Source organism: Onychomys torridus, chromosome 8 (assembly GCF_903995425.1).
Source record: "Onychomys torridus chromosome 8, mOncTor1.1, whole genome shotgun sequence".
Classification (NCBI taxonomy): domain Eukaryota; kingdom Metazoa; phylum Chordata; class Mammalia; order Rodentia; family Cricetidae; genus Onychomys; species Onychomys torridus.
In genome coordinates this window covers 56,485,406-56,498,974 of record NC_050450.1, presented here as the reverse complement: position 1 = coordinate 56,498,974, position 13,569 = coordinate 56,485,406, and the positions used below count along the sequence as shown (strand labels likewise).

At 49.5% G+C, this 13,569-nt stretch overlaps 1 protein-coding gene across 1 annotated transcript in view; it reads left to right on the top strand.

The window, feature by feature from the left end:
- The window catches only part of Ntn1 (netrin 1), a 198,457-nt gene that overhangs the window by 147,178 nt on the left and 37,710 nt on the right, over positions 1 to 13,569 (top strand). The window contains 2 exon segments of the mRNA XM_036197259.1: positions 1,304 to 1,453; positions 4,806 to 4,859. Coding sequence (XP_036053152.1) covers positions 1,304 to 1,453; positions 4,806 to 4,859 — 204 coding nt within the window.

Here is a 13,569-nt window from a genome sequence, read left to right as displayed (position 1 = left end):
AATCTATAATCATTTTTTGACCATTGATTTAAACTACAGTGTGGCTTAGGACTGAATCTGCTGGCTCTGCCCACCTCAGCTTCCCCACATGTTGGAGGTATGTTTCCTGGCCATGCTCATCGCCGACTCTGGGAAGCAGTGGGTCTATGCCTCCTATGCCTTCCTATAGCAGCATGTAGCCCAGAAACCTTTTTGGGGGGGGGGGGGGGTCTGTACTATTAAAAGCTAAATCCGCCATGCAGTGCAATGGCTTGGAGAAACCTCTATATATTGCAGCGGGAATCCGCCATACTGTAGCTCAAGCCCACACATCACAGCATCTCTGAATCATGACTTGCCTGAGAGACACAACTAGGAAGCTGCTCTTGGCTCCATTTTAGTAAGTTCTCTCAGGTTTTAGGTGGAAACTCTTGCCCCATGTTGGGCGCCAAAATGTAGCCCGAAGTTTTCCTGTGTCCCTCCTGGCCCTGAGGTCCCACAGTGGCTGATAAAATAATCACTCAGAAGCTTATATTAATTATATCCCATCTCTTAGGTCTTCCATTTTAAACTAACTCATTTCTATTCATCTATCTTTTGCCATGTGGCTGTGGTGTTACCAGTCTGCAGGCATCTTGTTGCTCCTTGGGCTGCCAGCTCGAGTCTCCCCCAACCCCACCCTTCTTTTCCTGTATCTCTGCTTGGATTTCGCGCCTGCCTTTAAGCTGCCTTGCCATAGGCCAAAACAGCTTTATTTATTAGCCAATGGGAGCGAAACATATTCACAGTATACAGAAAGACATCTCACAGCAGTTAACCAGTTCACCTTTTACCCATTTAGTTGGGGTTTTAAGGTAAAGTGTTATTGTGACCCAGAAGTCTGGGTTCTGGGCATCTGGCTGCTGAGCAAGCCGGGACAGCACCCTAAGCACCTCCTTCTTGTGCCTCCCTCTGACCAGCATCCAGGCCCTACTCCACCCAGGGAATCCACAGAGAAATCTGGGAGGGAAGCCAGTACCTCCACCCTCCAGTGCCCCCCATCATCCCTTGGTGTCATATTTGAGTATCAACCCTCCTCCTGGGCTTTGAAGCTGCTCCCTGGCTCCCTTCTCTTGTTCTTCAAGCAACTCTTGGAAGTAGGTCCACTTTGATCTTGGTTTCCCGTTTCTTGGTAGGTAGGCAATCCACCTCAGAACTTCTGGAACATGTGTGGGCGTGGTTAGGCCTGCCTGCTCATCTTTCCCATTCTTTTTCTCCCGGGACACGCCTGGGCGGGAAGGGCGCTAACTGCCTCTCTGACCCTTCTGTTTTGTGTCCTTTGCAGCCTGTGATTGCCATCCTGTGGGAGCTGCTGGCAAGACCTGCAATCAAACCACTGGCCAGTGTCCCTGCAAGGACGGCGTGACAGGCATCACCTGCAACCGCTGTGCCAAAGGCTACCAGCAGAGCCGCTCCCCCATCGCCCCCTGCATCAGTATGTGTATCCCCTCCTCCCCTCTGCTTGGGTGTGTGGGGGGGGACGCTGTGGGTCCGGTTGCTGATGTCCAGTGGGGTTAGCCATCATCAGTGGGAATCTTTTCATTCACTGATGCTCAGGGAGAGCCTGTGAGAGACTCCAGGCCTGGAAGCTCCTTCAGAAGCGGCTATGTATGCACATTAGAGCCAGCCTGTCCACAGCCCTCAGTACTGACAGACACTGAGTCACCAGCTCCAGGGGATAGCAAGACTCCAGCATGAGCCCCATTTCTACATTGCACTTTGACCCCAGACCCTAGGGGGATAGGGGCTGATACAGCTGCAGATTCAGAAGAGAGCAGACCAAAAGCTTTAGGCCTTTAAAAGAAGTTATTCATGTTCTTGTTCATGACCCCTGTGGCCCCTGAAGGATTAATAGAGCACCAGAGTAGGGATCCCAGAGAGGCGTTACATGGAGGTGGTGGGTCATCCTGGCCTTGGCTCTGAAGGTCTCTGTATTTCGCATCTGGTGGGTCACACTGCTGTGACCACCAGCAGAACATGAGCTCTGGCTGACAAGGGAAGCCTGACCCAGTGAGGCCCAGCCTCGTCCTGTTGATTCCTTGGCTAGGGCTGACCAAGCCAAGGAGGGATGACTGGAGCAGAGAGAAGAGAGTCTCAGGAAATGTGCCAGAGTCCAGGGAACCAAATGTATTCTCTAGAGAGTGGGCTTGGTGAGCTCTGCTCGGGGAGCTGCCTGCTGCCTGCTTTTGAATGGCACAGTGCCTCGAACCTTTTTAATGATTTAAACAAAAATCAAAGGAAGGATACTATTTCAAGACATGATAAAAAGCACGCAAAGTCACTGGGCATGAGGGTGTGAGCTTGTAATCCCAGTACTTGGGAGGCAGAGGCAAGGAGATTGCAGGTTTGAGGCTAGCCTGGGCTACATAGTGAGACCCTGTATTTCAAAAAAGAGAAGAAGGGAATGAAAAAGATAATACTGTCTGTAGCTGCTTCTGTGGGCCACTAGAGCTGCAGCAGATGTAACCTACAGAGCCTGAAATATTTACTACTTGGCCCCTTTCAGAAGTCAGTCAGTCTCAACTTCTGAGGTTCTGAGTCCCTCAGTGGGTTCCAGTGACTGATTAGTGATGGGGATTCAGAATAGCCGGAGAGTCTTGGGGCCAGTGACTGGAGCCACCACCAAGTCCTAGAGTGTTCCTCACAGAAGTTGTAGTCATCATCCCTGCTTCAAGCAGGTGGGAGCCTTAGACAGTCCATACCTCACCTCTTCCACTACATGTGGCCGTTGTTTCTGGAACAAGTCAGCTCTGTTGGTTCCGACGGCAATTATGACTGGTCAGTGAATCAAGAGTCTCTGCCAGGGTGTCCCTGAAGGTCCACTGAGGGACTGGATCCTGGTGTTCTCCCAGGGTACAGGAGATGGACAAGGTGCTTAGGCTGGCTGTCACTCAGTGGAAGGGCACATGGCTCGTACGCCCCAGGCCTTGGGTTCACCTCCAGCACTTGAAGGAAGGGATGGGAAGAAATCCTTCCCAGGATGATATACAAACATCACTTACACAGTATATAGAAACCCTCTCTCTGCTTGTCCCAAAGCTGTGAGATGAACATTTTTAGAAGGCCAAGTGTCTCTGGGCCTCTGGAAACGTGTTCCGCCACTGCATAGCCTCTTTTTAAAAGAGGGAGAGGAGCCGTTAGGTTGCTCAGAAGGACAAGAACTAACATTTCAAAATCCCCCAGAAAAGAGCATCGTGAAATGACCTTTCAAAACTAGCGCCTGTACCTTCCCACATGCTTCTGTACTTTCTGACTTGCCTTTGAAAAGGGAGGGCTCAAGCTTGGGGAACCACAGGCCTTGTGCATACATGCCACCCTTTAGACACTGTGTTTGGGTGGCCAATGTGCCCCATGGCCATTGGTGTGAATCCGCCTTTGTAGACCTGCAGTATTAGACTAGGCCATTTGGACGTTGTTTCCAGAGAGTTTCTGCTAGGACCAACCTAGCTTTGTAGGACTAAGAAAGGACCTGGCTTATGTCCAGCTGCCTAATGAGCTGCTGTGACCGGAGACCAAAGAGATGTGTGAATGAAGCCACTGAGAGTAAGTCTGCCCCTTGCTGTGGGCTGTGTCCACTGTCTTTAACTCTGAAAGGCACAAAGCATGGTTCCTTTGGGAGACACAGACAGATCTCAGGTCAGGCCTCAGGTCTGAGGGGTCTAGAATCTGAGGTCAGAGAAAGTCTTACCACGGAGCCAGATGGTGGCTACAGACAGAAGGATTGGAGGTTTCTCACCAGTGGTTGTGTATTCCTTCTAGGCCAGTGGTCCTCAACCTTCCTCATGCTGCACCCCTTTAATACATACAGTTCCCCATGTGGTGAGGACCCCCCCAACCATAAAATGCTACTTCATAACTGTAATTTTGCTACTGTTAGGAATCGTAATGTAAATATCGGATAAGCAGGGCATCTGCTATGTAAACCCTTCATCCCAGAAAGGGGTTGTGACCCACCAGTTAAGAACCATTGTCCTAGAAGGACTTTTGGTCCACGGTTTGGTGGTTTGGTCTTGTCTAGAAAAAGGAAGCCCAGCCTTTTGAGAGCTGGTGGGTGAATCAACGAAGTTGATTGGCTGAACTTCTTCAGCAGTCGGAGCACAGAGATGGGTCCAGGAAGTAGAAGGGCTGATAGAAGAGAACATTCTAAACAAAGGCCATGCCCAGCCCTGCCTCCTGTAGTCACATCCCAGTCCACCAACTACTAGAAGCCTGTGAGAAGGGAGTCTGGGGAACTAGAGCCCGGCTGCAGATGCATCTGCCCCTATGAGAAGCTTCCCCAAGGGCAGGTAGGTCCCCAGCCCCTCACACACCATCACTGCTTCTAGATCCTTCCTCCCACCTTTGAGTTAACACTGTAGATGAACAGGTAGCCATATCATGATGAACAGGGAGCCTAAGGAATCCCAGGGCAGAGCCAAATTGTTGACATTCAGACAATAGCCCGAGATGCACATGCGTGTCAGGTCCTGGGTACAGCATCAGCCCTGTGGCCTGCCAGCCCCTCCTGCTGCCCTGACTCCTGACCCTCCTTAACAGATGAGATTAGTGATTTCCCTTCCCAGTAAAGACGGGAGCACACTGATTGCCCAGGATCCCTGGGACCCTGCTGCCAGCACGCCTTTTCTCCCCAACTTTTTATTCCTTTGAGTTGAGCTGTGGGGTGGGCATGGGGGAAGGTTGGGAGGATTCTGTGCTGAGACCCTTGTCTTTCCAAGAACTAAAATAATGCCTTATTTTTTTTTTTTTTTACCTCATTTTTCCTCCTCTCTTTTCTGAACCTCGTGAAGAGATTCCTGTAGCACCACCCACCACCGCAGCCAGCAGTGTGGAGGAACCTGAAGGTGAGACATCCCTTTAGCTTTTCGGTGGTTATATTGGCCATGTGGTGGGGCATGAGTGGGGTCATGGGGTGGGGACTAGAGGCCCAGATCCTTCTGTGTCCCCCAACCCACGCTGTCAGCTGGGTTCTGTTTTATGTGAGTGGTCCCCTCAGCTGCTCTGAAGAAGGAACTGCTGGACACTTCATTATAACTGTCTCTTAAGAATAAAGTTAGAGGATGTTTTACCAGAGCCAACTCTGCAGGTGGAACTCCTCCTCCTTGCCCTCAGAGGTTAAGAAGTTGCCAGAACCTCAGAAATACTGGGGCCAGGTAGCCATATCATGATGAACAGGGAGCCTAAGGAATCCCAGGGCAGAGCCAAGTTGTTGATACTCAGACAATAGGCCGAGATGCACATGCGTGTCAGGTTCGGGGTACAGCATTAGCCCTGTGGACTGCCAGCCCCTCCTGCCAAGGATTCCCCTCCTTCCTGGGGTTGCAGGGGCCCAGGCAGGGACTGAGAGGAAGGAGTCCCTGGGCACTGGTTCATGGTCAGAATTCAGGAGCTATGAGACCCAAAATGGGGAGATAATCCCATTTTCACATCCACCTGTTACCCAAGGTGCAGCCTTTACTTCATGACAAAGGTAGGTCCCGGCCCCAGCTGCCAGGAGTGTCTGTGACATGCTCACCATAGCAGTCATAGCTGTGTTCACGTTACAGACTTGGTGCAGATGCCATGAGATACTGTGTGTGTCCCTGGCTGCTTCACAATTACATGAGTCCCCAGAGCCACTGCTGGATGCTCATCTGCTGTCATTGAGGAAGCACACAGATAGCATGGCTGCACCATCAACCTGGGAGAGTTCAGATAACTGGACTTCAGTAGTATTTCCTATGTACAGATAGATCCTCCTTGCCTTAGGATGGGGTAGCTTCCTGATAAGATTATTGTAAGTGAGAAATACTGTACAATTCAGTAAGTATAATGCCCAGCCCTCAGCAGTGCATCCTTGCCCAGCTGAGCAATGAACAACAGGTGAGTTTTGCACCTGTCTTGGGGCAGATGGGTACAGCTCCCTGATGCTGCCCAGCATCCCAAGAGAAGGAAAGGTCCAACCTCATTCGTTCAGCCCAAGGAAAGACGCAACAAGTTCATAACTGTGCATGCTGCTTTCACACCGTAGTAGATCAAGACTATTTTAGTATCAAAAAAATACTGTTCTGAGATAGGATTTACTGGGCTTCTTGTTGCAAGGAGAGGTTTCACATCTCTGGTTTGGGCACACAGGGAGCTTAGAGCCCCACACGATGGTGTGCCCTGTGAGGTCGGTACAGGGCCACACCTGGAGACCCTGGACCTGGGGCAGGAGTGGTAATGAGTGGCAGGTTGACATGAAGGACTCTAGTCAGTCTGGGAACGTTGTCTTCTCTAGGCTCTGTAGGGAGCTGTGGGTGAGCTTGCCCACTCAGGTGGTCACCTGACTCTGGATCTAGGAGAGAATTGTCCTGGGAGCTTGAGAGAAGGTCGAGTCAGGACTTGAGCATCTGTACGCACAGCAGCTGCACGGGAGTGCCAGTCTTCCTGGGACAGCCGAGATGTCCCTGGCCTGGGCAGTTTGTTGAGACTTCTAGTACCCCTGGTTGAACCCTGCTGGGAAAGAGGTAATGACGAGGGTTAGGGACGCCCATTCCAGGGTGCCTGGGTGCTAGATGCCAGAGAGGAGCTGTAGAGGCTGGAATCTCCCGCCCACTGCCCTTCTCAGCAGAGTCCCAAAGGAGGCCAGGTCCAGAGGACAGAGCTGATCATTTTCTATACTGATTTCTTTTTAGAATTTAAAGTTTGTTCTCTCCAGCTTCTTGAGAGGTTAAGGCAGGAGGATCCCTTGTGTTCACAAGTTCAAGGCCAAGATGGGCAACATAGTGAGACTTTGTCTCATGAAAATCACAAACACAGACAAAAAACTGTTCTTTCTTGCTGAGGACATGCATACTTTTTTTTTTTTTTGTAACACAGTGTTGTTGTTGTTGTTGTTTTTAATTAAAAATTAAACCAGAGGCTGAGGGTGTAGCTCAGTTGAGCACATGCTCAGCATGCAGGTTTAATCTCTGCCATCAGTGAACTAAAACAAGAATTAGGGGACAGTAGTTTTGAAGTAAGAAGATGTTAAAGTGGAGATTGGATTATTTTTTATGTGTGCGTGTGTTTGCATGTTTATATGTATGTGTGTAGGTGTACATGCATGTGTTACCACATGTTACCGCATGCCTGAGGCCCAAAGTTGGCCACAGGCGTCTTCCTCAATTGCTTTCCACTTTATTTTTTGAGACAGGATCTCTTGCTACACTCAGAGTGCTCCATTTCTGGCTAGTCTATCGAGCCAGCTTGTCCTGGGCATCCCCCATCTCTGCTTTCTGAGGGCTGGCATGTCAGGCAGCTGCCATGCCTGTCCAGCTTTTACATGGTTATGGGTATCTGAACTCTAAGGGTGTTATCCGTTAGCCATTTCCTTGGCTCCAGAATTTCAACTCTCCCTCCTTCCTTCCTTCCTTCCTTCCTTCCTTCCTTCCTTCCTTCCTTCCTTCCTTTCTTCCTCCCTCCCTCCCTCCCTTCCTCCCTTCCTTCCTTCCTTCTTTCCTTCCTTCCTTCCTTCCTTCCTTCTTCTTCTTCTTTTTTTTTTAGATTTGTGTCTTTGTGTGGGTATGTGCAGCTTGCCCTCTGAGTGCAGAACAGGGTATTAACTCTTTGGAGTTGGTTGTGAACCACCTGATGTGGGTGCTAGACATTGAACTTGGGTCCTCTGGAAGAGCAGAAAATGCTTTTAACCATCCAGGCATTTATTTCTTCAGGCCCCAGATTTGATTCTTGATACTTAGTGATCATGTGACTAGCCAAAAGTGACAATGATACACGTGAGTAGACAGACTCACCTGGATGGGCTTTTGGGCTACCCAGGGCTGTGCAGGGGTAGGATACACAAGATAGACTTCAGTGGGCTGTCTGTCTCCTGGAAGCTTTTCAGGACCTTGCAACTTGACTTTGGGTTTCTTGTAATTATTTTTGACTTCTGATAGAGAGGGGCAACTGAAGGGGGGGAAGGGGGTGGAGGCACTCCGGAGACATCTGCACAGACTACAGGAAGCCCGAGTGAAGCTTCGGAAGGTTCTCGGCTTTAACAGACAAGTCTAAAACAGCTGTGGTGCTGGGGAATCAAGCCTGAGGCTGTGGGAATGCTCTGTTCCAGCCTCCTCTGAGCCGCACCCACTCCTAAACTCTGGTAGTTATCTTAGCAGCCTTCGGTTAGCTAATTACCTTTTCGGACTCCTTTGGATCTTGTGACTGTGGTTTCTTCATTTAGAACCTTAGCGAATATGACCGAAAGTGAACCACTCCAGTGCTTTGCTCAAAGAGCGAGTGGGAAATCAGGTTTGGAGCTTGGAGCAATGCCTGGGGCCTCAGCCCAATCTTTGCAGCCTGCCCTGGTGGGCTCTGCAGAGCAGGAGCCATTGCTGAGGCTCTGGGGGCTAGCCTTTGGGATGTCCTATCACAGAGAGCCTGGCTGGCTAGCTGAGACATTGAGCTGGAGGCTGGGAGGCACCTGGGAAGTGGAGCCCTGGAGCTTGGCACTTTGAGACTGCACACTCCCACAGTCTTGCGTGAGAAGACCCTAGAGTGAGGCCACCTGTGGAAACTCTGCATGCATCCACAGAATAGAGGAGAATGAGTAAGCCCTGAATGTATTTGCTAAGCTGAGGGACGAGACTTCACCCTGAACTCATCAAGCCCTTGAAGAACCAGCTTCCTTGGATAATGCCCTTTACTGCTTGCTCGCGGGCAGGTTGGTAAGAACTAAGAGGTCTGCAGCAGAAAAGGCCAGGAAGGAAGATAGGAAACCCCGACTCCAAAAGAGTGTCACAACCAAGACTGCCTGGGACATGTAGTAACTGGGTGGGGGGACCGCCACTCCTGTGGCTGCAAGAGGAACCACCGTGGCAGCTCGTGGCAGCTCATGGCAGCTCCTGATCTGCAGCCTTTGCTTTTATTGGAGTCACTTGGGTGAGTGGGAGGAGCTCCGGTTTGCATGGCTCAGGAGGTATTGGTGTTACCACTGCTTCTTCCTATTGAAACAGAAAGGGGTGGGGCCTAGTGCTCTCACCCTGGGCCCTGGGGAGGAAGGACCCTTTGCTCCTGCCAGAGCTTCCTTTTCGGCAGAAACACCTGCTCACTCCCCTGTAATCCTTCCTGAGGCCCAGGGATGTAGGGGAGGTTGCAGAGTGCTTTGCTGCTTTCTGTGGAGGACCATCCAGCCCAAGGCTAGCTTCAGAACACCCCATAGGAATTCCTTGAGGATTGAGTAGGAAAGAGACATGCAGGGCTGCATCAAGAGCCCTTCCTCCAGAGCTGGTGAAACCCGTAACAAGGAAGGGTAGCCTTTGCTGCCCCACCCCCATTTCCAAGACTCTTCTTCCTTGTGGATGCTAGACCTGAGTTAAGGTCCAGGAGTGAGGAGCTAGCCACCTCCTGGGTTCCCCACCTCTCAGCAGTGGTCTTGGGCTCTTCTCCAGCCTTGCCTTTTTCATAGCGTCTGTCCCATTGAAAGTCCTTTGTGGGCTTCTTGCTACTGCTTCGGTGGCCCTGGGGTAGGGCAGGAGTGGCTTTCTAGGGTACCATGTAGCCTTTCAGGGGAGCCCAGAGAGAAGACTTGACAGGCAATGTGCTGGGGGATGCTGCTGTCCTCAATGCCAGCAGGTATGCACGGGGGTAGAGGTAGGGTAGGGTGTGTGTGTGTTTGTGGCCTCCCCAGCTTTTTGCTAAAGAAAATGAATTTATAGAGATTTGCAGTGTGGGCCAGCCTGGGCTTTCAGATCCCCAGAGCGCTGCTGATCTGATCTTGCCATTTCTTTCTCTATGTAACTTACAATGAGAATCCTGTTGTGAGGGTTTGTGATGGGATTATAACTCAAGCACAGTTGATCCAGGGGTGGATGTGCCCAACAGGAATTAGTAAAACCACAAAAACAGCTGGTACGGGCCTGTAATCTGCTACTCAGGAGCCCGAGGCAGGAAGCTCACAAATCCAAGAACCACCTGGTCTATAGAGCAAGGTCAAAGCCGGTGTGAACAAATGAGTGAGACTCCCGTCTCAAGGTAAAAAAGCGAAAGGAGGCCAAGCATAAGGCGCAGCAAGAGGGTTCACACAAGGTCCTGGGTTCCTTCCCCAGTACAGAAAACAAACACAAACCCAACACAGGGCAGTGGGGGTTGAGGTGATATGCTCAGCTCTGTCTGCTCCTCTGTCCAGGATGGTGGACTTGGGGCAGAGCACACATCCCTTTTGTAATACTGAAGCAAAGTCTTGATGAGAAGAGCAACAGAATGCCAAGCAAAAATAAAACTGTGGGGTGAATGTTTTGTTTTGTTTTGGATCGTCAAAATTGAACAGACACTGAAGAACAGAAGGAAATGGAAACTCATGCCAGGTTAGGGAGAGCAAGACTCAAACTGTCAAAATGCCAGTTCCGGAAGATTTAGCATAATTCTGGTCACCGGCTCCATTCTAAAGTTCAGCCAGAAAAATCAATGTGTAGTAAGAAAAGCCAAGATTTAAAAAAAAAAAAGTGACTAATGAGGGCAATTAGCTCTCCTGGATATTTAAAAATATCGTAAGCAGGGTGTTTGAGTGTGGCATAGGAATGGAGAGGGCCCAGAAAGGTTTGGTACCAGAGCAGTGTGTGATTGAGGATGAGGGAGGCAGCCAGCAAACGCTGCTGAGAAAACCGGCTACTTACTTACTAACCGTCTTAGAGTACTGTTTCCTGCCGTAGGTCACCAGAGGGATAAAAGACCACAAATCATTAATGAATCTGTAATATTCTAAAATAATATATATGTATGTATGTATGACGTATACATGCATATACACACACATATACATGTCCATCCATGGGATCTCAGGGCAAAGAAGTCATCCTAGATAGGACATAAAAACCCAGAAGTCATAAAGGGAAAGGTTTTTATAGATATAGATGGAAAACTCCTATACTGAAATCTCTCTGAGCAAAAGAAAAGACAAACTTGAGGCTGAGAAAGCTACTGTGATGTGGCTGACCAAAGGTCAAAATCCTCCATAAATAAAAAGCATTTACAACTCAATAAGAGATCCTAATGTGAAACTGAGTTGAAGTGAACTAGAAACTCAGAGAATTTGTCCAGTTGGCAATGAGCACAGGAAGTGCCAGGCTCATTGGTAACCGCGACAATGTTAAAGAGAGTACTATCTTAAAAACGTATTCTATTTGGTACTCCCTGTGTGTAGACGAGGGGGCTGAAACCAGGGTTTTGCGCCCGTGAGGCAGGCAGTCCACTAGTCAGCGATCTCCCTAGCCATTTTTTTTTTCTTTTTAAAAACTTTGAGATTTAATTTTTAAAATTATTTCTGCGTAAGTGTGTGAGTGTGTGTGAGTTTATGTACACTGTGTATGCAGGAACCTGCTGAAGACAGAAGAGGGCATGAGAGGCCCTGGGGCTGGAGTAACAAGTAGTTGTTAGCCACCACATGGGTGCCAGTTTCCTGCTCCTCCCCAAGAGCAGCAAGTGCACTTAACCACTGTGCCGTCTCTAGCCACCAACCCCTTCTTAGTCTGAGACAGGGTCTCACTAAATTGCCCATGCTGCCCTTGAACGTTTTATTCTCCTGCCTCTACCACCTGAATAGCTGGGATTACAGGCCCTCGCCGCCGGATTGGGGAGATTTGACACTACTTAGAAGATAAAATAATAATCCCCAGTGTTGAAAAGGGTTGGAGAGGGGATGGGGATTTAGCTCAGTGGTAAAGCATTTGCCTAGCAAGTGCAAGGCCCTGGGTTCAATTCTCAGCTCAAAAAAAAGGGGGGGGGGTTGGAGAGACAGACCCCTGTATGCTACTGGGGGAGTAACTTGTACCTTTTAGGAAGAGAGATTGGTCACTGTATCCAGACACGCCTGTGAGCCAAGGGCTCACTTCTGCCTAAGGAAATGATGGTATTTGGTAGGGTTCGCAGGCACCAAAGATGATGATTACCACATTGTTCGGAGCAGTCGAAGAGCAGCCTTCATGTCTGTTTTGTTTTTTGAGATGGGTTTTGCGGTGCAGCCCTGGCTAGCCTGGGAACTCCAGATATAGATTCAATGGGCCTTGAACTTGGAGGGGTCCTCCTGTGTCTGCCTCCCCAGCACTGGGATTGCAGCTGTGTACCAACACTCCCAGCTTGAAGCAGCCAGCTGTTATTCGGTGTGGTTTGTTTGTAGGATCTGTGAACGGAGAGATGCTTTCTGAACCCTGCTGGTGACGGAGCAGGCCACGCAGCAGATTGCATGTAGAGAGTCATCTTTGCTCTGGAGGCTAGTTTATAGAGTATTTTGATGAAATCAGTTCATTATGTCTGTGTATTTCACTGCTCCTCAACCAGGGGCTCCTCTGCTCCCCAGGGGACATTTGGCACTGTCTGGAGACATTTTCAATTGTCACAACTGGGGGTAGGGCGCCACAGGCATCTCATGGGTGGAGGCTGCCAGACACCCCACATGTGTAGGACAGCCCCACAACAAAGCTATCCGTCCCTCAAGGCTGACAGCACCAGGCTGTCAGAAATTCTGGTGTATTTATACAGTACAAACCCATGTGTTTTCTGCAAATTCACTGAGAGGCCAGTCTTCCTGGATGGAACGCTCACTCATTAGCTATACAGCCCACTGCTTGGATGGCACTCAGGAGTCAGAAAGCCCCGCAGCTGTTAAGCTAGCTGGTATTTCTGTGGGATTGTGTTTTAACTGTTTACCTGCTCTATTTTTTTTTCCATTCTAAGATTCGTCTTTAAAAAGTTGTCTTGATTTTCACTATAAATTGATAGATCTCACATTAATGGGATTTAACTCGTTCAAGGTTTTTTACATTCATTTATTTGCCATTGCATGGGTGCAGAGGTTGGAGGGCAGTTTGCTGGAGCTGGTTCTCTCCTTCTTCCCGGTGGATCCTGGGGATTGAACCCAGGTCATCAGGCTTGGCAGCAGGTGCCTTTTCCTTCTCACTGGCCTTTGTTAAATTTTCATTCTGAGAGATTTCAGCAGAGTAGCAGGACTGGCGAATAGCAGTGTGCTCGTTGCCTAGACTTAACTGTTTGGTTGTGCTGAGTTTGTGTCAACCTCCCTTTGCTTTAAAAAAAAAAATGCTTTTAGTCCTGGGATCAGACCCCGGGGTCTTGTGCATGTCAAGCAAGTGTTTTTCCCCTGGGCTACACCCTCAGCCTTACCTAAATGCCTTTAAAGAAAAACGTAGACATTATGACAGTCCATCCCTAAATATTTCAGAACACACCTCTGAAAAATAAGTGTCTTGACGCATGGTCCACGTTCAGGAATTCCTTGCTTGTCCCCCAGTGTGTTGTGCAGCTGGGTCGCTTACTTCATTAAGCTGTTCTGTGATGATGTGACCCACTAAGCATTGTATTTAAAAAGGATCCTGGGCTGCTTTTGAGAATATGACCAATGGGAAGTGTCACCGAAAGTGAATAGTGCTGCCCATGTGGTCCCTGCTGTCACTGGTAACCCCATGCGCCCTGGAGGAGGAGGCCATGCTGTGTCCAGCCTGAGCCCAGGCCAGCCCCTGGCTTTGTGGATGTGTGAGCTCTGAGTTTCCCTCACAGGGACATCTCAGGGAAGAAATACCCAGAACCATCCTGTGTCTTCTTGGT